At 46.3% G+C, this 25,423-nt stretch overlaps 1 protein-coding gene across 1 annotated transcript in view; it reads left to right on the plus strand.

The window, feature by feature from the left end:
• Positions 1 to 24,820, plus strand: part of TNC (tenascin C) — a 72,858-nt gene extending 48,038 nt beyond the window's left edge. The window contains exons 13-24 of the mRNA XM_021551384.3: positions 5,973 to 6,245; positions 10,458 to 10,580; positions 11,753 to 11,896; positions 13,096 to 13,215; positions 13,743 to 13,886; positions 14,962 to 15,092; positions 16,028 to 16,160; positions 18,067 to 18,218; positions 19,647 to 19,743; positions 21,064 to 21,225; positions 23,337 to 23,500; positions 24,695 to 24,820. Of these exons, the coding sequence (XP_021407059.2) occupies positions 5,973 to 6,245; positions 10,458 to 10,580; positions 11,753 to 11,896; positions 13,096 to 13,215; positions 13,743 to 13,886; positions 14,962 to 15,092; positions 16,028 to 16,160; positions 18,067 to 18,218; positions 19,647 to 19,743; positions 21,064 to 21,225; positions 23,337 to 23,500; positions 24,695 to 24,805 (1,754 nt within the window). The 3' untranslated portion in view covers positions 24,806 to 24,820. The remainder of the gene's footprint in view (positions 1 to 5,972; positions 6,246 to 10,457; positions 10,581 to 11,752; positions 11,897 to 13,095; positions 13,216 to 13,742; positions 13,887 to 14,961; positions 15,093 to 16,027; positions 16,161 to 18,066; positions 18,219 to 19,646; positions 19,744 to 21,063; positions 21,226 to 23,336; positions 23,501 to 24,694) is intronic.
• Positions 24,821 to 25,423: the final 603 nt, after the last annotated feature.

A 25,423-nucleotide genomic window follows, 5' to 3' on the forward strand; every position in this document is an offset into this window, starting at 1 on the left:
TTCACTGTTTCACCTTCCAGGTTTGCTTTTTATTCTCCTTTCTCTTGCTATCCACCAAACTGCTCTAAAATGTGGCTCCAGCTCATCATTGTCCCCTTGGGGAATTATAGGGAGATCACCATGAGGGGAGGCTGAAAGGCACTGAGAGAGCTTGGAAAAAGATCTTTGGCAATGGAAAAGGCTGAAAAAGTGTCCCCAGCATTAAGAGAGGCAGTAGTAAACCATGATGGTTTCCTTATATATACACACCTCTCTGCAAGCTCAGTGTATATATAATTGCCTTACTCCAGATGGTTGATGTGTTTCACTCAGCATCTTTGCACTTGATCTTGAATGAAGTTGTTCATCCCACCCTCACTTGCTTTGCTGGGGGTGGGAGAGATGCCTTCATGTGGTTCTCAGCCTGGAGAGGCACCTGCATGTCAGTTTTGTCCTCCTTGAACCCAAATGCCTCCCAAGGCATTTCCATCTCTGGTGGGAGTTTTGTGCCGCATGTGAAATGATCAACCCAAACTGCATGGAGTGGTCTGGCCACCTTCTGCTGGTCCTGATATTTTCTCTGCCCAGGATTTTTAGGTTCTCATCACAGAGCAGGGCTCAAAAAGCAAATCCCCCTTTTCTTGGTGGTCAGCTCACCACTCCGTCCCTTGCATTGCTCCCTCTGAGTCTCCAGAGCCTGTCTTGTTTCCCTGGGTGGTGGTGATTCCAGGATGGCAGGAGATCACTAAGACATGCCTGAGGATATGATTCCAGCTCATTTTGCATGTAACATTCCTGGGAGTCAGGCTGTCATGATGGGAATGTGCCTGACCATGGATGCAGGTGGCATGTGAAGGAATGTGGCCATTCCAGGATGAGGTTGGAAAGGCTCCCTTTGCCCTCTCTGAGCTGCATGTGGGGCTGAGGGCTCAGTTTTCCTGGGTTTTCCACCCAAACCTATTTGCTTTGTGGATACTTTCTCATCTCCTTGCCTGTCTTCAAGAGCACCATGGTGGTACCTTCCCTGCTGGCCATGAAGGCATCCATGCTCACTGGTTGACAGCATGACATCTGTGACATCTGTGTCCTTAATCGGGGCCACTTCCATTCACCTCTTCCCAGACAATCCCAGAGAATGAGGTGGATTATTATTTAAAAGTCTTGCAATGGGGGACAGGAGTAAAAGTTGGAACATCTTGCAGCAGTACTTGTTTTAGCAAAGAAAAAGATTTCACTCTTTCACCACTCTCTGTCGGTGGGATCCTCTCTCTGACTTTTCTCCCAGCATGGATCACTCTTCCATCATTATTTTTCTGTGTTCTGTTTCTCACTGGCTGCATTTCCCAAGGTGTTCTTGGTTCCTACTCAATTGACAACATAAAAATTGTAAAATCAGCCCAGAGAGCAAACACAGGATTCTCTGACCCTCTGTTGGGTTGTGTTTGTTCTCTCTCTGGGCTTTAATGAAGCTTTCATGATTTTTGTACTAAGTGTAAGAGTTTTAAAAGACAATGGGTAAGGAGCTCTCCCTCTTCTGGCAGGGTAGAGATGTGAATATGTGAATTTGAATTTTCTCCAGCAGAAAAGGAATGTCTTGGCTTCTTAAGGAGGTGCCCTGACCACTGAACAGTCAGGAAGGGGAGCAAGAGCAGTATTGTGAGGTTTATTGTTTATTAGACATTCTCTGATTGTGCCTAATCAGAGGATGAGGAACACCTTATCCGTGGAGTCCAGGGAGGTTTTGGCCTGAGATTAGTGCTGAGATAATCCCTGAAATCCCTCAAAAACCTCAGAGTCCAAAAATAGAAGTATCTACAACTCCAGGCAACAGAAACACCAAACAGAACCTGGACTGGGATTTCAAGGATTCCTGCCTGAATCCTATTCTCTCTATTTTGGAATTGCTGTGGGTCTGTAATCCCATCAAATTCCCAGTGTGGAACTCCCGCAATTTTTATGTCTATGTTGTTGGTGCTTCTGTAAACCAGGCCCAGATTTCATTAGGCAAGTTGAGTTTACTTAAGAAAATTTAATGAAAAAATATAAAAGTCAGCACTAATTTCATGGCTTCTTTCCAAAACCTGAGAAAATGGCTCTTACTTAAGAAAATTTAATGAAAAAATATAAAAGTCAGCACTAATTTCATGGCTTCTTTCCAAAACCTGAGAAAATGGCTCTTACAATGCTGCTTTTTAAAAAAAATATTATTTTATTTTAATTTTTTTAATTCAACCACAGCAAAACAAGACACAAGACCTGTGTTCCTTTCTCCCCCAGAGGCTGAGCCACAGCTGGGCACGCTCGCCCTCACAAACGTTACCCCTGACAGCTTCAACCTGTCCTGGACCACCCGAGACGGGCCCTTTGCCACGTTTGTTATCAAAATCCAAGATTCCCTGGCGGCACAGGAAGCCCAGGAGCTGACAGTGCCGGGGGGCACCCGCAGCGCCCACATCTCAGGCCTCACAGATCACACTGCCTATGACATTCACATTCAGGGCACCACCAGGGCAGGTGTCCCCACAGAGCCCCTCACTGCCTTTGTCACCACAGGTACCTCCAAGCTCTGCAGTCCTTTTCTTGGCTCAGGGAAACGCATGTCCCCAAAAAGGATCTCCCCAGCAGCGATGGGTTTGTCTGAAAACCTGGTGCAAATAGGGGTCAGAGCAGGAATGTTGACCTTAAAAAAATTCCTGGGAGCAGGATTAGTTTAAAGGGAGTTAAAAGGCCAGGTTGGATGGGGCTCTGAGCAAGCTGGGATAGTGAAAGGTATTTATGCCCATGGAACTGGAGAAATTTAAGGTCTTTTCCAACCCAAGTAATTCTGTGATTTCATGATTCTGTCATTAAGACCCCTCTGGAGCCTTTCTCCCACATCTAATAATCATTTATAACTCCTGAAGTTTGAGGGAGAAATTTGCCTGCTGCTTAGGAGTTCATCAGACAGGACTGGCTCGTGGAACACCTCCTGTCCCAGGACGTTCCCTTCCAGAGACCTACCCAAGATGTGAATCTTGGGGATTGCTGGATTAGAAGTAAATATGAGGCAAAAATATCTCTAAAATGAGTATTCAAATGTGTAAATATTAATACATAAGGAATTCCAAATTATAACTCTGCAGGGGGGATTTTTATGGCAAGTTCTAACAAAATTCATTCCAGTGTTTGTGAAATGTCAAAAGCAAACCCAAAGCCCTTTTCAGGAGAAGGTTCTGCCTTTAACTAACTGGTGTTTTCTGAGGTGAGTGGGATTTTGAGTGGTTGGGAGATTGGCTGAATCAGCTCCTGAGCCAACAGAGTGAGGCTGGACAAATCCTGTGGAGAAATACAAGCAGTGCCTGGGCTCCAGGATCAAGGCCAGGGCTTAGCAGAGCCACTTGATCTTCCTATTTGACTTGTCAGGATTTGAGTGAGCAAAATACACTGAGAATCTTATGAAACGTTGGCTTTTTTTTCGTTTTTTTTGGTTTGTTTTTTTTTTTTTGCTGAGACTTAGTGGTGAATTTTGAAGCATTTTCCACATCTTTTTGCTTTGACAAATGTCACACTGATGTGAAAAAGAAGCCCTCAGTGGAATTTCTTTAAGTTGTCAACAGAGCACAGCAGCAGCTGATTTGCACTGGCTGTGACCCTGGGTGATTAATGTTCCTGTTCTGGCACCTCTGACCCCTCCAGCACTGAAAACTAAAGCTGGAGATATTCATGTGGAATAGGTAAAGAAGAGAAATACAGGAGTTGTGAATGCCCAGACTGAGGCTTGTCCCTAAAGCACTGATGGTGGAGAGAAGTAAAAATAATTGAAAGCTTTATGTGCAGCATTTCTAGAGCAGTTTTGGTTATAACTTTCTTATAGTGCAAGGGTAGCAGCAGGAATATGCTTACACAGGGAGCTGGGAGGGGTTTCAGTGGAGCTGAAACCTCTCACTGGGAGGGGTTTCTCTCTCTGAGAGAAAAGTGAGAGAAGGTGCTGAGACAGCCCTGAGAAAAATTCAAAATTGAGCTCCACTGAAAATCCTCATTGTCCTGGCTATTAAATCCACACTAGGGGGAAAAATGTGATTTTTGTTTGATGGAATCTGTGGCACTTTCTAATTTGCAATGTTTTTCACTTTTTTTTTTTTTTTTTTTTTTTTTTTTTTTTTTTTGTGTGTGTGTGTGTGTGTTCTTGCACCTTCCCTTCTTTTAGAGGCCATGCCCCCACTGGAAAACCTAACAGTGTCTGATATGAACCCCTATGGGTTCACAGTGTCCTGGATGGCATCGGAGAATGCCTTTGACAACTTTCTAGTAGTCGTGGTGGATTCTGGCAAGCTGCTGGACCCACAAGAGTTCCTCCTTTCGGGAGCCCAGAGGGAGCTGAAGCTTAAAGGCCTAATTACTGGCATTGGCTATGAGGTTTTGCTTTATGGGTTTGCCAAGGGGCACCAAACAAAGCCCCTGAGCGCTCTGGCTGTTACAGGTATTTCAATGTGAGCAAATTGTTCCCTTCCACCCTTTTCTCTCTCACTTTCCTTCTCACATGGAAGGCATTTTCGTGCAAACCTTGGCTTTTGCATCCTTCTCTGCATCGTGGCTCCACGTAACTCCTCATGACTGATGGGTTCACCAGTGGAATTCTGTTCCCTTTAACTGGATGTTTCCCTCTGAGGGATCCTGTGGAGCAGCATGTGGGGGCCTGAGGGGTGAAAGTTCCTTGTGGTCTTGCAGGTACCTCTAACAAAGTCTTGAAAGAAGAATGGCTGCATGCAGAGCTCGTCTTGTTAACAGCTGGGCACATCAGCATTCTCCAACAGCATCATTCTCCCATGTTCCAGCCATCAGGACCTTCAGGAAGAGCCATGGACTCCTTCTCATGGCCTCCTCTCTTTCCTCTCTATGTGGGTTCCACCCACAGTGGGATCATTGCCACCCCGAAGTTGGCACCTCTCTCCTCAAACCAGCTCATGCTTCCAACCATATCAGAGCTGCTGTCTTCCCGCAGCACTTGGGCTTTCTTGGGAAATGGTTGCAGGCTGGTTCTCCAGCCCCAGAACCATCAGTTCTTATCTGACATTCCTGTCTGGGCAGCAGTGAAGCTGGGGGTGGGATCTGGTGGGAAGTTTGAGAGGAAAGAAATAGGAACGGCTGTGTGTGGAAGGAAGGATTGCATTTGGTGGGAGGTTTGAGAGGAAAGAAATAGGAATGGCTCTGTGTGAGGAAAGAAGGATTTCATTTGGTGGGAAGTTTGAGAGGAAAGAAATAGGAATGGCTCTGTGTGGAAGGAAGGATTGCTCTGGAGGTGCTGTAGGACATAACCACTCCAGCAGCATTTCTCTAACTAATGGTGCCTGACCATATGAGTTAGAGGTGATTTGCAGGTAATTAATAACTTCGAGCCCTTGGGATCCTTTTGAATGGGTTCATTAACCAGAGGCAGCAGCTCTTGCATTTAGATTGAAGGGTGCTGTTTAAGAGAGGAATTTTCATGACTCCCCTTTCCTGTTTAAGAGCACAGTAAAGGATTAATCAGATCACAATCATCACAGATGCCAGAAGAGCATGAAATAAGGGGTTTGCATGGAGTAAAAGAATTTTCAGTGGCTTCTCTGTTGTCCTCCTAGCAGAAAGGTCTGACAATGTTCCAGACATGCAGTTCTGCAACAAGAGCTTGTTTTTATTGGCCATAAATGCGTGACACAGGTAGGGAGGGATAAATGCCCAGGAAACTCACCTTTAGCATGTGTAACTCTGCATGTGGGAGACAAACCTGTGTGTCCATGCAGTGGTTTGCTGTCCGAGAGTGGAAGTTAGAATGGGCCTGCACACACTCACATTTATCCTGTTCTGTGTAACACTAATCTTTTTATTTTTTTTAAGAGCTGGCAGATTGTTCCCCTTGCTTTGAACTGTGGTCGGATTCTTGCAGTGTGCTATAGCCAGACCTCAGGCAGGTCTCTGATCAACTGATTAAAAAAATCATTTTTTTTCCCCACTGCTATCTTCTCCTTTTTTAGAAGCAGAGCCCGAGGTCGACAACCTTCTGGTTTCAGATGCAACCCCAGATGGATTCCGTCTCTCCTGGACTGCAGATGATGGGGTTTTCAACAGTTTTGTTCTAAAAATCAGGGACACCAAAAGGAAATCTGACCCCCTGGAGCTGATAGTGCCAGGCCATGAGCGCACCCAGGATATAACAGGGCTGAAAGAGGGCACTGAATATGAGATTGAGCTCTATGGAATTGGCAGTGGACAACGTTCCCAGCCCGTAAACACAGTAGCATCCACAGGTATTGTCTTTGCAGTGGGAAAAGTGTGACATTCCCTGCTCCTTTCAGCAGCTCCCTTTTCACAGCCAGCTCGTGCTGTTCCAGAGGTGTCCTGAACTGTCTCCTGCATGTCCCTTGTCCAAGTCACTGGTTCAGTGTGGTGTGGTTATTTGTAATCAGTCCCAGCTTCCCAAGATTCATCACTGTCTATTTAATACGGTTTAATTGAATTACTTTAATGATCAGGAATTAGGCAGCAGAGTGTGGCAATTAAAACACTGTCTTTGAGGGCCAAGAAATATTGTCTGTGCATCAGCCTTTTTCAGTGATTTTCTGTGACTAATTACATCTCAGCTCTGCACAACAGTTTCCCTCCCTAGGAAAGAGTTATGACAAAATGAATTTACCAGGGCCATTGAGAAGTTTATTTATGGCTTGACCAGCAAAGGCCTAAGCACCATTAATTTCAACTGATCTTACCAGGAGCAACATGTGCTGGGTAATTCAAATTGACTTGAGTTTCTTTACAAAATCAAAGCTTTGATTGAGGTTCATAATTGAAGCGTTTCATTTTGGCACTTTTGAATGAAGTGTTTCAATCATTCTTTTCACACCAAAATCGTGGTTCCATTCTGAAACACATTCAAACCTGAAGCACGTGATGCAATGTCTCATGAGCCAAATTTCTTCTTTAAAAATTTTTGAGCTTGCTGATGCTAAAATGTGGTAATTTGAAATCAAATTAATTATGGGAGGAAAATGATGAGACAGGAGAGCATACCAGGAGTGCAGCTCCTCCCTGGGGCAGCTCCAGCTCTGCCCTGGGACAGGGACAGGAGCCAGGGCACGGCTGGAGCTGGGTCAGGGCAGCTCAGGCTGGAGAGCAGGAAAGGTTCTTCCCCCAGAGGTGCTGGCACTGCCCAGGCTGCCCAGGGAATGGGCACGGCCCCGAGGCTGCCAGAGCTCCAGGAGCCTTTGGCCAGCGCTGCCAGGGATGCCCAGGGTGGGATTTTGGGGGTCTGGGCAGGGACAGGGGTGGGCTGGGTCATGCTTGGGGTCCCTCCAGCTCAGGGTATGATTCTAAGCTCCATGAGTGAGCAAAGCAACAGGAATGCCTAAAGGAGGCATTTGCCAGGCAACAACAACTCAGCGTTGAACAACTCCTGAGGCAGCCTCCGAGCCCTCATCCTCCACCCTGCTGCCTGTGGGCTCAGCTGCAAGCACAGAAAGGCTTTCCCAGCTGCACTCCTGCCATCACATCCCTGCACAAACAGCCAGGCCACCCTCACAGTCCCCCAGACACTTCCACGAAGCAGAACGAGCACCAGCAGCCCCCCTTGGCCAGGCTCCTCACGTTGACTCCCAGTGGAGAGGGATGTTTACAGGCCACTGCCCTTGTCAGCAGCAGGTCCCCATCCTCAGTGACTCCCAGGATAGTTATGGGAAGCCACTGAGAGTTGTCATTTTCCTCATGATTAAGCCCTGTGCAGTCCTTGCAGGGAGATTTAGCACATGTCACTGGAGCCAATAGCCCAAGAGATGTTTGTCAGCTGTAAATAGCCCATGAATAATGGACACTAGAGCCTCAAAAAGCCACCTAAATAATTTGGGCTGCAGGTTACACCACGCTGGGTGGGTGGCTGCTAAGGTAGTTGTGGCAGCCAACTAATTTCTTTTTTAGGAGTGGATTATTGCACAAACATATGGATATTTATAGCATTTCCAGTGTGGTTGCAAGGAAATATTTCTATCCCTGAAGAGGGAATTTATCCACTGCTGCTCTCAGAGTTGGTGTCTTTCAGAATTTTATCTGTAATACCTCAGTAAAGGTGCAATTTAACCCCCACTGGGAGATCACAACACATTTGTGGTCCAATTAATATCCTTGTGGGAGGTGTGAGTCTCATGCTGCTCCTTTCCTCTTCTTCCAGTGGTGTTTTGCCACATTGTGACAGCAGTTTTTTCCTGAGATGATCACAAAACACTTCACATGCTCTTGATTTGTGATTAATGCAACCTGCTGCTTCCTGTTGACTGGGAGAAGAAAGCCAAGGAATATCTTCCTCTAGTCTGCTAGAAAGGAAAGAACAATTAGCAAAAAGCATCCCTAAAAACACAGCCTGTCTCAGGTACCATGGGTGCTTTAGCAGCCCCTCAGGAGAGTTCCCTGTCTCGCATACACCTCTTTGGGGATGATGCTGGAGGATAAAGACAATTCACCTGTGCCTGCCCTACAGATGACCTGAGGCTCCCTGTGAGTGCCAGGTCAGGAGCACGCTGGCTGCTTTCTGTGCCTGCTTCATTCTGGCTTTCAGGTAGCCCAAGAAGATGATTTCATTCACTTCTTTTTCATTTCCCTGTGCTCAAAGGTGCAGATCTCTCCCATCTCTCGGACTCATTCCAGGACAGATGCTCTGATGGTCCATTATATTTCCTGCCAGGTTCTCTCCCAGGAATGCAGCTGGGGGACTTGGGGATGTGGAAAACTCACATCAAAGCTCTTCTCACTGCTCTTTGTCATGCAGCTCACCTGGTGCAGAAAACAAGCCTGAGGCCTGTGAAAATGTGCACAGCAGAGTCCAAGTGGGACGGATTGGGGATTTTATTTGCTGGGAAAGGCTGAAATTCTCAATGTGTATGCAAACCAAGTGCTCGTCCATCTGTTTGGTCTCCAAAATCACCACCTCCCGTTTTCTTAAGCCTCCCAGGCTACCTATAATATAAAGCAAAACCAATCTAATTTTCAATTCTCCATCTTTCCTGCATTTTCTTTATATTCTCTGATTTCCTTCAGCCTGTACCCAAACCAGCAACACCTTTTTGTGCCATGTAGCTATTCCAACCCCACCTCGCTTCCTTTCTTATCTGTAATTCTTTTCTTCCCTTGGCTTGTCCGTGTGAGCAAACCCCACCAACACAACACTTCTAGTGAGCTCCAGAGACATAATTTACATTTCTCTTGAGAGCTCAGTTGTTTTTCTTTCCTTGCCTCTCAGTTGATTTAGTGCCCTGCTGCTTTGGGGACACATGGAACAAACAGCCTCTGACTCCTTTCCCGTAGGCACGTTCTTTCCAAGCTATTTCAGGCCCAGTCCCTGTTGTTTTTCCCCCCTCTGCCCCCCTTCCCCTGCACTCAGCCTGTCTCCACTCCTCTTCACGTGGCTGATCTTTGGGATCTCTCCTCTTTATGTGCTCTTTGCCTGCTCTGTGTGTGCTGTTTATTTTGTAATACCTCAGGGCTCTTTTGGTTATAGCCAAAAAAAAGCTGGAAAGATTGGAAGTGGGATGCTCAGTGTAAATCTCAATGTAAAATCTCTTTAACACGTTCTTCCAAAGCCCTTTCCATGCTTGTTCTGAAGGATCTTAATTAAGCCTCCAACTGGAATGTTTCAGATACATGTTGGGTTTAAGTTTGGGTTATTTTTGGTAAAATTTGGGCTTTGTTTGCCCAGCTTACTGATTTAATTTATGTGGGCAAGTGCAGTGATCAGGTTTTGATAGGGAAAGGCCAAGTTTTATGACAAAGAGCTGCAGTGGAGCCACAGGTGCCTTTCCTGTGATGGTTGTACTTCGATGTTCTCTGGATGGATATGCTTGAAAGAAAAATCATGGGCTCAGAGCGAGATTCCAGGAAGAAAATCTTGTTTCTTCTGGTTTGAAGCCAACAGAAGTTCCAGGAGGGAGTTCTTGAGAGGAGCCTTGATGGGCTCCCACACCCGAGTCCAGGTCTCCTTGGAGCACCCTGCATTAGGAAATTCATGCTCAGGAAGAGAGATCTGTCCATGGCTGTCATTGCTGTGTGTCACAGAGGCCTCTGCAACTCAGTGGAAGGTCTAAAAATCCTCCAAGTGAAACTGGAATAGAAAAAAATCTTAAATACAGCATCCCATGGGTAGCAGAAAGTCATTTCTGCGCATTTTCCTCCTGCTTTTCTACAGCACTGAAATCTCCGTTATTTCTATATGTATATACATGTTGGGTATTTTTAACCTATGCAATACTGAAATAGTCCTGAAAAAAAGGAAAATTTGGACCAAACAGGTTGTTGCTGTAATAAAAACCCTTCAGTTTTTCACCCCCTGCATTAATTAATGTTGTTCAGGGCAGAACATTGACAGCACCAGCTCGTGGTTTAGGGTGAGAAAACAAATCGGTTTTCCAGCATTAAGGACTGATAAACAAACAATTCACCTTTTCTTCCTGTGTGGTGTGTTCTCTGTTCTCCCCTGACAGCGGTGGGCTCGCCCAAGGGAATTTCTTTCTCTGACATCACGGAAAATGCTGCCACAGTCAGCTGGACCCCGCCCCGCTCCCGCGTGGAAAACTTCCGCATCTCCTACGTCCCCGTCACGGGAGGTGAGCTGGGCCAGGGGGTGCCAGGGAGAGCAGGAAGGGTTTGCTGGGCTGTCATCCCTCCTTTCAGTGCTGATCCAGGTGATCTTGCACAGATTTTCTCTTATTCTTCTTCAGGAACGAGGGTGTGCAGCCAACCTTTGCTTGACTGCCATGGGATGTGGACATGGCGGCCAGGCGAATGCTGGAGTGGTTGGACTCCTAAAAAGTCTCTGAACCTCCTCAGCAAGGATTAGTTTCCAAAGTGTCATTATTTTGTAGGTACTTCATGAGCTGAGCACACTGGAAAAGATGGCCCTTGGAAATAATAATCCTAATCCATGGTTATAATAAAGCTTCAAATCAGTGATTTACTCAGTGCTCCCCAGCGTTGTCTCATTCTGGTTTAGTGTCCAACTTCAAAAATTTCCTCTACTTCAACAGATTTTTAACCTAATTTAGGGACATCTCTGAAGGGAAACAGCTAAAGAACAAACACTAAAGACATCAGCACCAACAAAAGTGCTGCTGTTGACTGAGACAAGGAAAGATTTAGATCTTTAGACAATATAGCCTGGAAGCACACGTGCAGCTTTAAATACAGTGGTCCCACAGAAGAAAAGGAATCTAGTCATAAAGTTAGGCATTTGTCTAAGTGCTTTCCTGGAATAAACCCAGGATTTGCAGTAAATATGGGTGCTAAGTCATCAGCCACACACAAAGCACCTTTTAAAATAACATACACTGTATTTTTATTCTAAATGAGGAGGGTAAAGGAGAATCTTCCAGCCCTCAGCACAAACAAGGCAGATCTAAAGTCCTGTCTTCACAGGTAGAGACTGCTGGGGTTTCTGCTTACACCTTGTCTGAGAAATTGTATTTTTCTGAACAGAAATCACGGAATGGTTTGCATAGGAAGGGACTTAAAGCTGATCTTATTCCAACTCCCTGTCACAGACAGGGACACCTTCCACTAAAAATGTTAATTTTTCTTACTGAGTACAAAACAATTATTTACATTTAGGTGTTCTGGCAACAAAATTTGACACCAGTGGTTGTAACTAACTGGAGAAAATTCCTCTCCTGCTGTAGAAGCACATCCATGGTGGCCATAATGCCTTTAACTTGAAAAACACCCTTCAAGCATTTCCTGGAGTCTTGTGTCACTCATCCCTTGGCATTTGGCCTCATCCTAGGTACCCCAAATGTTGTCACAGTTGAAGGAAGCAAGACAAGGACCAAGCTGGTGAAGCTGGTCCCAGGTGTGGACTACAATGTCAGTGTCATCTCTGTGAAAGGCTTTGAAGAAAGCGAGCCCGTCTCTGGCATCCTGAAAACAGGTAATAATATAAAAGCAGGAAATAGCAGCTCTTTAAATGGATCATCTGACTCAGAGACTGGAGTTGCAGACCCACCAAGATCCCATTTTTGCTGCCCACACAAACTGTAGGAAGATCTTTTTCCCACTCCTTTGTCTTTGCATTTTACATGAGGATGGAACTGGTGAATTTAGTCAGGCTCCCATTTGCAAAATGCTAAGTAAACCTGTGAGGTGGAGACAATTAATGTATTTACAGTTCTAATTCACCAGAAAAAAAAAAAAAACAAAACAAAAAAAAAAAAAAAACCAAAAAACAGAAGTTTGTTTGGTTCTTTTTGTAATTAATGCTGTTTTTGAGATGAGGAAGCAAAGATCAAGCTCAGCTGAGCAGCTCAGACCAGTTGTGGGTTTCACATGTCCCAGGTTCCAGACTGTCCTAAGCATAAAAACATTCTCTTGCCTGTTTTTTTCTTCAATATTGTCTCAATATTTTTCTCAGTATTCTGTCTCCTGATTTTTTCTTTAAATATCCCTGCAGGAAATGAGAGTTCACTCTGATCCTGCTGATCCATCCTTGTATTCTTTTTGGGGGCTAACAAACATTCAGAGAGCTGAGGCAAAGAACAAGATGATGAGTGCTGGATAATGACAGGAGATTTATAACCCATTCCAGCTATTCTGGAGTCAAAGATCCATCTTAATTCAGGGAGAGCATAAACCTGTGTGAAAAGTGGAGTGCTGTGAGGAGGCAAAGCAGGACACGGGGGGATTTTGGAGTCTGGCTGGATGTGGGTTTGATTTATTCCAAAGAAGCTGCTGGAAGGTCACAGTGGCCATCAGCTGCTGTCACTTTGGTTATTTTTCCCAGCTCTGTCTACTGAATTTGTTCTAAAAAACAACCCAGATTTGAGGGTGTTGAGAGAAATATGTCAGCTTTGACAGAGCTGTTGAGATCAATGGTACCAAGAGTCATCTGAGAACATGGTTAGTTCTGTTTGTTCCCAGACTTTCATCTCTTCCAGCACTGACCTCCCTTTCCAGTGGAGGTTTTGGTGCCTCTCCACAGGCACTGACGTCTTTCCTGCAGAACTCCACTATTCCAAAGGGAGTCATAAAAGCTGCACTGAGTTTTGGGCATTTTCTCTCATGAATTTACAGCAGAGCATTGCACCGAGCTGAGACTGTTTGTCAAATTCCTTCAATCTGTTTTTCTTCCAGCTCTGGACAGCCCGTCAGGCCTGGTAGTGGTGAACATCACAGACTCTGAGGCTCTGGCAACCTGGCAGCCAGCAATTGCTGCTGTGGATAACTACGTGGTGTCCTATTCATCTGAGAAAGGTGAGAGGAGCTGGGAATGGCTTGGGGAGCTGAAGGGTTAAAGTTCTCAAGAGGTGCTGATTGTAACTCCAGGAAAATCACAGAATATCCAGAGCTGGAGGGACCCACCAGACCCCCCAAAGTCCCACCCTGGGCATCCCTGGCAGTGCTGGCCAAAGGCTCCTGGAGCTCTGGCAGCCTCTGGGATGTTATTTAGAGAAGGGGCTTTGCTGGAAGCATTTAAAAATTGATCATCTTAATTCAGCACTCTCGATTCATAAACAGAGATAAGTGAGATTCCTGGGAAGCAGAGGCGGTGTTATAATTCCTGTGAACACTAGAGAGAGCTCACACTTTTAGAGAAAGGGCTCTGGTGGAACCCAGACTCAGCAGAGGTCCCAGCACAGCCAAGGGCTCCGAGCTTTTATCATTCTGCACTTGCACCAAGTAGGAATAAAATAAATCAGTGAGTGGAGCACGGAGTTGAGCCACATCATGATGTGTCCAAATGGCATCAACATCTCTTTTCTGCTGTGTTCTGTTCTCAGAGGCAGAAGTGACCCAGCTGGTCTCAGGGAACACGGTGGAGTATGACCTGAAGGGGCTGCAGCCTGCCACGGAGTACACGCTGAGCGTCCACGCGCAGAAGGACGCGCAGAGCAGCGAGACCCTCTCCACCCACTTCACCACAGGTGCTGTCCCACCCCACCCTGCAGCCCTTCTGTCCCACCTGCTCTGTGTTCCTCTGGTGCCTTTTTCACGGGAAACCTGGATTTTGATAGCGCTTGCATCAATCTTTCTCTGGTGGGACCCTGGTGTGGCTGACCAGAGGTGGTTTTCTGTCACTGATGCCTCAGGTTTAGCTTTTCTATTTTTCACATTCTGTGCTGCTTTAGTCTGTGGGTCTGAGCTTCACATGAGGGGATGGTGAGCTCTGCACAGAGCAGGGAGATAAAACAATTCCTTCTCCAGCTGGACACCAAGGACAAATGATCCAAATCTCAGCCCAAAAACACAAACACCGTGGGCTGGAGAGAGAAAAACAAGCAGGATGGGACTTCATGGGCTGGAGTTGTAATTGCACAATGAACTCCAATATGCAAATGGAGCAGAAATTATAAAAATATGAGATCACCAGCTCTGCGGAGTCTCACACAGAGCAGGAGCAGGAGCTCTTCTTTGGCTCGTAAAGGTGCCCAGCTGGTTTCACACTTGTGGCTTTCCATGAGCATCAGTGGGAACAGGGATGGTTCTCATTTTCCTGCCTTGGCTTGTCCCAGGGTATTAATTAGGGAGCCACACCAATCCAGTCCTATAATCACAGAGAGGAAGAGAAGCTGGAGATTGGATCCAGACCAAGCAGGAAAAGTTTTCCTATTCTATAAAGGTTCCCTATTCTAAAAAAAGCATAATTGGAACCACAGTTTTATTTCCTGGGAATATGTAAATACCGATCTGTCTCCTTGAGAGAAATAATGAAATGCACAATTTTGTCTCAAAAGACATTTCAGTGCAACTGCTCATAAAATAAGGTGCCTGGAATAAGCTCATATTTTAACTTAGCTAAAGTTAACACCTTTGTTTTAAACTACCAATGGGTAAATTAATTCTTAACCACAAAAGTTAAGGTTGAAGTGTTTTTTCATTTCAAATTTCTCTGGAGAAAAGGTTTGTTTTCCTGGCTTGTTTTAATATATGGCCCACAAGATAACCAGTGGAATTCACTTTGTATGGATGTGGTTGTAATTGCTGTGGTGTCTCCTGCAGGGCTGGATGCTCCAAGGGATTTGAGTACCACTGAGGTGCAGTCAGAAGCAGCTGTGATAAGCTGGAGGCCTCCCCGAGCTCCAGTCACTGGATATCTCCTGATCTATGAATCCATCGATGGCAGAGTCAAGGTAAATAAACCTGATGGGCTGTGCCTCAAATCTGGGCAGTGAAGATGCTCTGAAGTGTTCAGAAATGCAACATAATCATGTGCCTTAATTTAAACACTAAATTTAAAAATACTCGCTGCCTTTTTCAGTGCTAGACTGAATATAAATGCATTTAAAAGCTGTTAAAGGACTTTCATACATTATACCCTGAAACAGAAGTTCCATTGAAGAATGAATTTTGCCTTTCATCCCTCCACAATACAGATAAAAGCACAAACATTTTCCTTCATTGCAGACCTGTACCATGGAGTAAACTCACACCCCCAAAGGATGTGATTCACTTTTGTAAATTCAGGGGAATCCCTGCACAAAGGGGTGTCTAAGGAAGGATGAACTGCCTGTGGAAGTACCTCTTATTCTTCTATAATTTTATTTTGTTCCTACATAATTAGATTATACTAAATGTGAATCAGGTGAATCCCATAAAAAATAAAATTTTGGATGCCCAGCCTGGATCAATGGAGAGGATTCTAATTTTCAGGAAGGCAAATTCCCCAAGCACACTGAAAATCAGTCTTTCAATGTCACAGAAAAATGGCCCTTTAAAGCCTGGAGTGCAACATTTCCTTGTTCTAAAGGATGAGTTTCCCAGTTCTTTACGAATCTCACAATCTGTACATTCAGGACATGTAAACATTTATGCTGCCTTGCTTTCAAACCTCCCAGCTTTTACATTATGATGGTAAACACTCATTTCCAGGCAGGCTTTTTGAACTTCTAAAGATTAGCTTGGTAAAAATCTTGGAGGAGTAGCTTTATATTAATTAATCTAGATGGTTGAATATGCCATCAATAATTATGGCAAAAAGTAATGTGACAGACTAAAATATGTAACCATTCTGGTCATTATGATTTATTTCCCTGAGATTTCCCTGTATTATTTCTTTTCTCCATAGGAAGTCATCCTAAACCCCGAGACAACTTCCTACAGCCTGACAGAGCTGAGCCCCTCCACGCAGTACACGGTGAAACTGCAGGCCCTGAGTGGGGCTCTGAGGAGCAAAACCATCCAGACCATTTTCACCACCAGTAAGGACATTAAAACACAGCTAAAATAATCTAAATTCTGCTGAGCTCTGCTGTGAGGACACACACACGCCACACAAGATTTTAATCCATTTCAAGTGTTGGTACAAAGTCCGTTCCCCCAGAACTGTTCTCCCTTGGCAGGATGAAATTCCAATATCCATCCATCCACATCACCCTCACAGTCCTTTCTCTGGTGAAACATCCTGCCTTTCCCATGTGAAATATCAGCAGGAATTCTTTAAAATCCAGCTGACACCTTGATTTCTCCCTGTATCAATCCTAGCGAGCAGGGAAAACAAATCAGAGTTTGGAGCTGAAATGAAGCAAACCACAAAGGCACACATAGATCAGTGCTGGGGGCTGAGGAGATGGATTTCTGGGCAGGTTTTTCTCCTCTCCCTGAGATGGGCTGTCTCAAAGTCCCTCTGCACGTCAGCTCCAGCCCAACAGGACAGCTCTGCAAGGATAAATTGGCTTCTCTGAAGGTCACTTCAAAGCTGACATTAAAAAAAGGAGTTGTTCTGTACTAGCTGTGACACTTTGCCTGTCATTTGTCTCACTTTTCCCAGTTTTCTGCCTTTCAGGCCCAGCAGGACCTTCAGTCATGCCCATTCCCCCTCCTGCTGCTGGCACCAGGACTGCCAGCAGTCACCCAGCCCCGAGTCTGCCCTGACACTGCTCATGCAGAGCAGGGTGAACTCACCCACACATCCAGAAACAGCAGAGGAATTAAATCTGGGTGCATTTAGGTGATGTTTGGCAAATTGACCATGAGCAGGGACTGACCAGGTGCCTTCAGCCATGTGAACAGTCAGACTCATTAAGGCAGAGGCTTAAGCCTGGCCTTAACTCTAAAAATACATTTGTGTCTATTTAGTGACAGGGGAACACTAAAGTGAATGTAGAGTCACTTTTCTCCAAATCCCAAAGCTGGTGGAAACTTGCATGGCCTTAAATCATACCAGGAGAGGTTTAGATTCAATATCAGGAAAAAATTCTCCATGGAAAGAGTTGCAAGAATTGGAATAAGGTGTGTTGGAGTTCCCATCCCTGCAAATATTTAAAATACCTGCGGAGATGGCACTTGGGGACACGGTGGTGAACATGATGGTGGGACTGTGTTAATGACTGGACTTGATTTTAAGGGTCTTTTCCAATCTTAACAATGCCATGATTCTGTGAAATTCTCTGGAGCTGAAGCACAGGCAGGGATGTGTAACACTGGCAAGGACCAGCAGCCACTCTGTGAGAAGCTGCAGATAAAAACTCTCCTATGGACACACCTGGAACAACACTTAATTGGCTGAAAAAGTTAATGACCTGAGTGAATAAAAAGAAAAAAAATAAAATCTTTTAGGGAGGTTAGAAATTATTCTGACTGCAATGATTTCATTGGCTTGTAAGAAAGAAAAGCTTAACAACATTTTCCTGCAGTTTCAGCTATTGCTATTGGATTTATTTTTATGAGTGTAGCTTTATAACACATTTAATATTGTCCTTGCTAGCAAAACACTCAAAATTAATTCATTTTTGATTGAAGTCCTGTCCTTGTATCCCCCCCTTTTCTGTCACATGATCAGAGATTGGTAGATTTGTTTTTCCCCTGTAACACAGCTCCTGAATTTCAGCCTTTAGCTGGAGGATGCACTCTCATCCTAGGAGGGAGTAGTTATCTCACATTCCCAACGCTTCCAGAAGTGTAGACAGATGTAAAAAACCACATTTAAAAGAGGAATTCACCTCACCAGCTGTATCCTGTGGATGTTCTGTATGCAAGATGCAATTCCAAACCTGTTCCTGGGATCTGGAGCTGTCCCACAAGGGATTTTCCTGAGCCATTGCATTTGGCACGTTCCTTGTAACTGCTGATTTCCTAAGGAATGCTTTCCCTTCCCTGTGTGTGCAGCTGGGCTCCTCTATCCCTACCCCAAGGACTGCTCCCAGGCCCTGCTGAATGGAGAAGCCACCTCTGGGCTCTACACGATTTACCTGAACGGGGACAAGGCTCAGCCTCTGCAGGTGTTCTGTGACATGGGCGAGGACGGCGGCGGCTGGATCGTGAGTACGGGGCAGGGGCAGCACACCCCATCCTTCCTGCTCATCCCAGGCACCCTCAGGGGCTCAGCAGCACAGTGGGGCTGTCTGATCTATACATCTGGGGAGTTTTATCCTGGGTAGGACACTCCAGTGCCCAGAATTCTACTTTGAGTTGGAGGAGAGAGAGGTGTCTCCAAAGGATGGGTCACACCCCTGGTTTCAACCCTGATCCTTCTCCACTGGTGTAAGGGCTGCTGAAATGACCATATTGCACAACACATCTTCTAATCAACAAGGATAGAGGAAGGTGAATTTGTCAGAATCTGTGCTATTGATGATCCTGAGATTGTAGAAAGTCTCTGTCTCTCAGCCCCCTGCCAAAGCAGAAGCCATAATTGGTCTGTGCTGGTTTCCAGGTTGTTTATTCTGATTATCTCTCACATGTTCTGCTGCCCTGCCCAGCTCTGTCCTGCAGGGCAGCGTGTGGGGCTCTGTCCTCAGTGGGATGTGACAAACATTCAATACCAGAAACTCCCTGGGCTGGATTTACAAGAACGTGCCAATATCTGTCACCTACGTTGGACAGTGTGTCCCCAGCCTGAACCAACAGAAAAATGCCAACACCACAGTGAGACATGGAGGGCATGAAGAAGGAGAAAAAGGACAAGACACACCCAATTTCCTCCAGCTTGTCCCCTTTGGACCCCTGATCTAGAATCCTAAAATTTTACTTTTACACCCGTGCCACACTTAATTATTACTGATATCAAACACTCAGAGCTGGTAATTCATGCTGTAAGATTGAAAACTCTTTTCCATGGCCAGAGATCACAGCCAGTGTCTCTGGGGGCTCTGTCCAGGGAGGTTCCTGAACCCCTGCCAGCCAGAGGGATGCCCTGGATTCTCACAAACTGACTCTGTTTGAATGAGAGGGGGAGTGAGGGAGGGTAAAGCACAGCCCAAGGGAAGCATTTGTTCAGCAGCCATGGAGTATAGCGGCTTCCAAGGCCACTGTGCAAGGGACACATCCCACCCAGCCAACAAAGGAATGGCAGTAAATGCCACCTCCCCACACCGACATCCCCAAATTTGAACATGCCAAAGGGACCCATGGCACAGAAAGGCAGGAGGTGCTGGAGGAATGCTTGGCTGGGAGATGAGGGGTGGAAAAACCCTTGGCTGAGAAATCCAGAACTGTAGGATGGGCTTAAAAGGGCAGAGAGCTGCAACTGAGAGGCCACATCATGCAGAGGAGCCTGGGATCCCAACAGAGAAACTGGAGACTTAAAAACTCCATGGAGCATCCAACAGCCTGGGTGTAACTCAGTCCTTGCAGTGAGGCTCTGCTGGGAGGGGTAGAGGCAGGGCAGGAGCAACGCTGAGCTCTGTGTCTGTAAAAGCAATTTCCTCTGGCCAGGGCAGTCTGTCCATAACATTTCCTGCTTTTAGGTGTTCCTGAGGCGTCAGAATGGAAAACAAGATTTCTACAAGAACTGGAATTCTTACGTGGCAGGATTTGGAGATCCTAAGGATGAATTCTGGATAGGTAAGTGCTGAAGAATTGTATTTAAAAAACAAAACAAAACAAAACAAAACAAAACAGAAACACAGCCCAAAAGTCCAGGAACCGCAGAGAGGCCTCCATTTGGCTGGAAGGAGTATTTGTAAAGAGGAACAGGAGAAAAGGAGCCAGGGACATCCCACGTGAGGGAGACTGAAAGGACCAGGCTCAGACAGTCCCTGCTGCAGTCAAAGGCTGTCAAATGAACCCACCAATGCTCACTGGGGCTCTGGGATAAGTCAGAGGTGACCTGGGAAGCAGGTTCTGCTTCCTGTCCTCCTGGGACACCCCCAGCAGCAAAGGTTTATGATCCACAGAGGAAAAGCAGGGCAAAGAGAAGTCATAAACTCACATTTTGCTAAAATACAAGTAAACCTTCCACATTTTCAAAGGTTGTGCTGCATTTTTTCTGGTTGTAAATGAAAGATGATGATGATATTGAGGATGACGATCTCACAGCATAGCTTTGGTGGTTTTGCCCAACTTGTTTCTATGATTTGATGTAAAGTCTCTCCCAGTCAGCCTGGGACTATTTATTTACTTTTGTGCTGACATCACCCTAGAGCTGGTCCAGCTCAGTGTCCCCACCAGTGCTCGTGTCCTGCTGTATCTGAACAGTCCAGTATGGCCCCATTTATGGAATAATGGTGTGGCCAATGCCCTGGTTTTGCATGGGAGGGAGAGCTTTGGCCACTTCTCTCTTTCAGCAATGACCAGGGGCAGCTGAATGGCTTTGGGTTCAGTGACCAGCACCTAACCCACCACAGACAGAGAAAAAAACATGGAGAGACTGATGCCTTAAGGAGCCTGGAAATCAAGCAACACATTTTTGAGATAAGATTAGTATAGGAGTAATGTAAAGGTTGATATTTATTGGAGTCCTCTAGAGGTGAATATGGAAAAGGTCCAAAAAAGCCCCTCCTCCATGAGATGAACACAGTTTTTACAAGTTTAACAAATTACCATAATTGACAAAATTACCAATTAGGAGCACAAGTGGTGATGAAATCTCCCCACAGTTTGAGCCCTCTCTAAATCCTCCCCCCTCAGATAGAACTGAGCTTTGTTGATGAAAATGGGTCTCAAAGAGCTTTCCTTTGGCCTTGGTTGCCAGGGAGGACCAAGATGGAATAGGGGCTTTGGAATGTGTTTTATCTTTCTGCCTAGGGAAAAGGTAGGGAAAAGCACTGGGAAAACCAAGTAGGAATGCAACAATAGGCTACAGAGCTCCAAATACATGTGTAAAGAAAAGGAAAAAGACAAAAAAAATTCGGCATCAAGACAAACATTCCTTCCTGCCCACAGGTCTGGAGAACCTGCACAAAATCACTTCTCAGGGCCAGTACGAGCTGCGGGTGGACCTGAGGGACAAGGGGGACACAGCCTACGCCGTGTACGACCGCTTCAGCGTGGGCGACGCCAAGAGCCGCTACCGCCTGCGCGTGGATGGCTACAGCGGCACTGCAGGTGGGCAAAATCTGAATTTCCCTCCTTCAAAGGACCCATTTCCTCCCCGCTAACTCAAGGTAACTGTGTGAATATTGCAGATCAGCAGCTGCCTCTCCACTGTGAGTGTCTTGGTTTAAAAAGCCAGGTGTCTGCTAAAGAAGGCAGGAGCCTCCCCTGAAATGGAAAATGTAAACCCCTCCCTCTGAATTATTGTAATTTTGAAATTAAGGGACTCTCAGTGAAAGATATGGGAATAGGAATAGCATTTATTAGGGAAATTAAAAATATAAATGCAATAGTACAAATAAACCCCAAACCACAGCCAGAGTGAGAGCAGCCCTGTCCCCTGTGGGTCAGGGAGTGGCTCAGCCCCATCCCAGGGGGGCTCAGCCCTCCTGCAGTGCCAGCTGTGCTTCTGCTGGAGCAGGATCCTGCACAAGGGGGGAGTTTTCCTCTGGAGCTCCAGGGCTGGGGGAGATGGGCCTGGGCTCCTCTGGGAATGAGGGGGAAGGAAGCTGCTCCTCTGGGAATGCAGGGGGAAGGAAGCTGCTCCTCTGGGAATGCAGGGGAAGGAAGCTGCTCCTCTGGGAATGCAGGGGGAAGAAAGCTGCTCCTCTGGGAATGCAGGGGGAAGAAAGCTGCTCCCCTGGGAATGCAGGGGGAAGAAAGCTGCTCCTCTGGGAATGCAGGGGGAAGGAAGCTGCTCCTCTGGGAATGCAGGGGGCAAAGGCTGCTGTGCTGTTCCCAGGTCAGATTGGATCCAGGTAGGAATGTTTGGCTCCTCCCCTGGGCAGAGCCTCTCCCCATGGGATGCTGGAATTTTCTCAGCCATGCAGGGACACTCAGTGGCCATGAACAGAAGATAATTAATAATTAATGGCCCATGAACAGAAGAGATCTCCTGGAGGGAGAGATAAAGAAAAGTGCCCAATGAACAGAGGAGAACTGCTCCACCTCTAACAGATGGGAAATACATACCCCCAGACCATATCTTACAATTCAGGACAGTGAGGTGTTCAAAAATCAAACATATCATTGTATTTATGTTTCTGTTTTATATCCTCCAGGCATTTTCATGCCATATTTTATGGCCTGCTTATGGCAGCAATGAAACAAGTGTATTAAACCACAATATATCTCATTTGGCCAATCTTGGCTGTCATTTATACAGCCAATAATAACCTGGCACAGCTTCTTCTCTTGTCAGTAGAATTTGCAGCAAAGCCCTGCTGTAATGTGATTTATGATTTTGCTGAACAAATCATCTGCCTTTTGTAGTCACACTGGGGCAAACCCTGCAGCCCTTGGTGAGTCCTCTTCAGGGCTTCACAGGATTAACAGATAAATCCAGTTTAACAATATGTCTTAAAAGGAGATAATTTCATACTGCTGGGTGCATAAACCAGAGAAGAGGTGTGGGCTCTGTGACCAGCACAAGAGCTTTTACACAGACTACAGAGATAGACAGGAAATGCAGCAGCAGAATTAATGTCTATTTAATTTAGATGGGATATTGGGAAGAAATTTTTCCCTGTAAGGGTGGGGAGGCCCTGGCACAGGGTGCCCAGAGCAGCTGTGGCTGCCCCTGGATCCCTGGCAGTGCCAAAGGCCAGGCTGGACAGGGCTGAGAACACTCTGGGATAGTAGAAGGTGTCCCCGCCCATGGCAGGGGTAGAATAAGATGAGTTTTAAGGTCCCTTCCAGCCCAAACCATTCCATGATTCTGTGATTTAAGGCAAATTGTCTAGTGCAGAGTAGTAGTAGCTGCTACCTTGAGTAGGATTCAGTCAGCGTGGAGATTCTCTTAGTCTTGATTCCTTCCTTGTGAACACCTCTTTGGTCTTGGCTTCTCCACACTGTAAAACCCAGCTTTTAGCAAGAAGTACAGAAATCGAGCTGCATGAAAAAAACACCTCATATATTGGGGATTAGAGACCACCTGAAAACATAGTTTGACCTGCCTGCAAAACCAAAAATTGTGCGTTTCCTTCTGTATTAAAACAAGTCAATTTTTAAAAATGTAGATGCAGACAGGCACAGTCCAAATATTTTCTGCAGAATGGGCACACACATGCAATCTAAACCAGTCAAGTCAGTGACCTCGCTCTTTCTTTTGTCCCCCCATCCAGGTGACTCCATGACCTACCACAATGGAAGGTCCTTCTCCACCTTCGACAAGGACCACGATTCTGCCATCACCAATTGTGCTCTGTCATACAAAGGAGCCTTCTGGTACAAGAACTGCCACCGAGTCAACCTGATGGGCAGATATGGTGACAACAGCCACAGCCAGGTGAGTTTGGCTCTGAAGGCTTCTCTAATGCATGGGAGGAAGGGGAATTGCAATTGTGGGTTTTTCTGATGGTTCATAGAGCAAAAGATCACAGCATCTCCTCCTTCTACTCTCCAGGAACATAGAGAAATGTAAAGGCAATCACAAACCAAGAATTTAATATCCGCTGCTGGAATCTTGTTGGCTTTGTCTGATTTTCAAAGGGAATATCCCAAGCGTCCAGGGAATAATTGTAGTTTTCAACATGTGAAACAAAAATATTTTTCCTGCCATGAAAGCCAGGCAAAGAGAGACAGCTCTGAGGGACAGAGGTTTAAAAAGACCAAGCTCAAGGTGCTGCACCTGGGTTGGGGCAACCCCCAGGATTAGTCCAGGCTGGGAGGAGCAGCTGGAGCAGCCCTGGAGAGGGAGCTGGGGGTGCTGTGGGTGGGAGCTGGAGCTGCCCCAGCCCTGAGCCCCCTGCCCTGGGCTGAGCCCAGCGTGGGCAGCAGGGCAGGGGGATGCTGCCCCTGTGCCCTGTGCTCAGGTGAGACCCCACCTGCAGAGCTGCCCCAGCCCTGCCCAGCACAGGGAGGAGCTGGAGCTGCTGCAGAGACCCAGAGCAGGGCCAGGGGGAGCAGAGGGATGGAGCAGCTCTGCTGGGAGGGAAGGCTGGCACAGCTGGGATTGTTCACCTGGAGAGGAGAAGCTTTGGGGTGAGCTCAGTGGCCTTGCAGAGCCTGAAGGGGCTGACAGGAAAGATGGAGAGAGAAGATTTACAAGGGCCTGGAATGCCAAGACAATGGGGAATGGCCTCACACTGACAGAGAATAGGTTTAGATGAGATAGTGGGAGGAAACCTTTCCTGGCAGGGTGGGCAGGCCCTGGCACAGGGTGCCGAGAGCAGCTGTGGCTGCCCCTGAATCCCTGGAAGTGCCCAAGGCCAGGCTGGACAGGGAGAGGTGTCCCTGCCCACATCAGGGTTGGAATAAGATGATCTTTAAGGCCCCTTCCAGCCCAATCCATTGTGTATTTCCATGATTCTGTGACCTCACATGGGTGGGTTTGTATGGATTGGACATTCCACAGCTCCTGTGCTTCCCAAAGCTCCTCCGCTTTGTGGTGCCTCTGTGCCCAAACCAGAAACACCCCCAGTCTGACCCAGGGGCAACAAATGAAGGTGTGACCTCCAACCTCTCCTCTTTGCCTTCACAGGGCGTCAACTGGTTCCACTGGAAGGGCCACGAGTATTCCATCCAGTTTGCAGAGATGAAGCTGAGACCCTCCAGCTTCCGGAACCTGGAGGGGCGTCGGAAGCGAGCGTAGAGCCCCGGGGGCTGCGGGCAGGGCTGGGGAGGGGATGGAGAGGGGGGTGTGGGGAGAGACCCTCTGGCATCGCTGGCCTGGGGGTGTGAGGAGCTGGGACTGGCACCAAAGCACCGTGGCCCGGCAGAGGCTTTGCAGCATTCCAAACAAACAAATAAAAAAAAAGCCTTAAAGCATCCCAGAGCTTCCAGCAGAGCAGCTCCAGCTGCCCACCAGGAGCGTCCTCCACACCAAAGACAACGATCTCAAGGGTTCTGTGTTGTTTTATTAATTTTTTTTTTTTTAATTTTTTTGCCAGAAAACGTCTGGGATAAAGTTCTTCCAACATCTGACGATCTCTTGGGTGGCCCAGGGGAGGGGAGGGAGAACAGCTTTGTACATTGGTAGTTTGTTTTAGAACCAGCCATATTTTACACACAGAAATGTGTAAGATTAATTGTCATTATTATTATTATTATTATTATTATTATTAGTTATAAGTGAAAATAATTGGTGGCTTGAATGCCTTTTTTATATATATCAAGTACCACAGAGAAGGAAGGAATGGGAAGGGAAAGCAGTATGTTTTTAAAGTTAAGCATAAGATTAATATTATTAATATAAAGACAAAGTAATAAT

This window comes from Lonchura striata, chromosome 22 (genome assembly GCF_046129695.1).
Source record: "Lonchura striata isolate bLonStr1 chromosome 22, bLonStr1.mat, whole genome shotgun sequence".
In the NCBI taxonomy this organism is placed as follows: domain Eukaryota; kingdom Metazoa; phylum Chordata; class Aves; order Passeriformes; family Estrildidae; genus Lonchura; species Lonchura striata.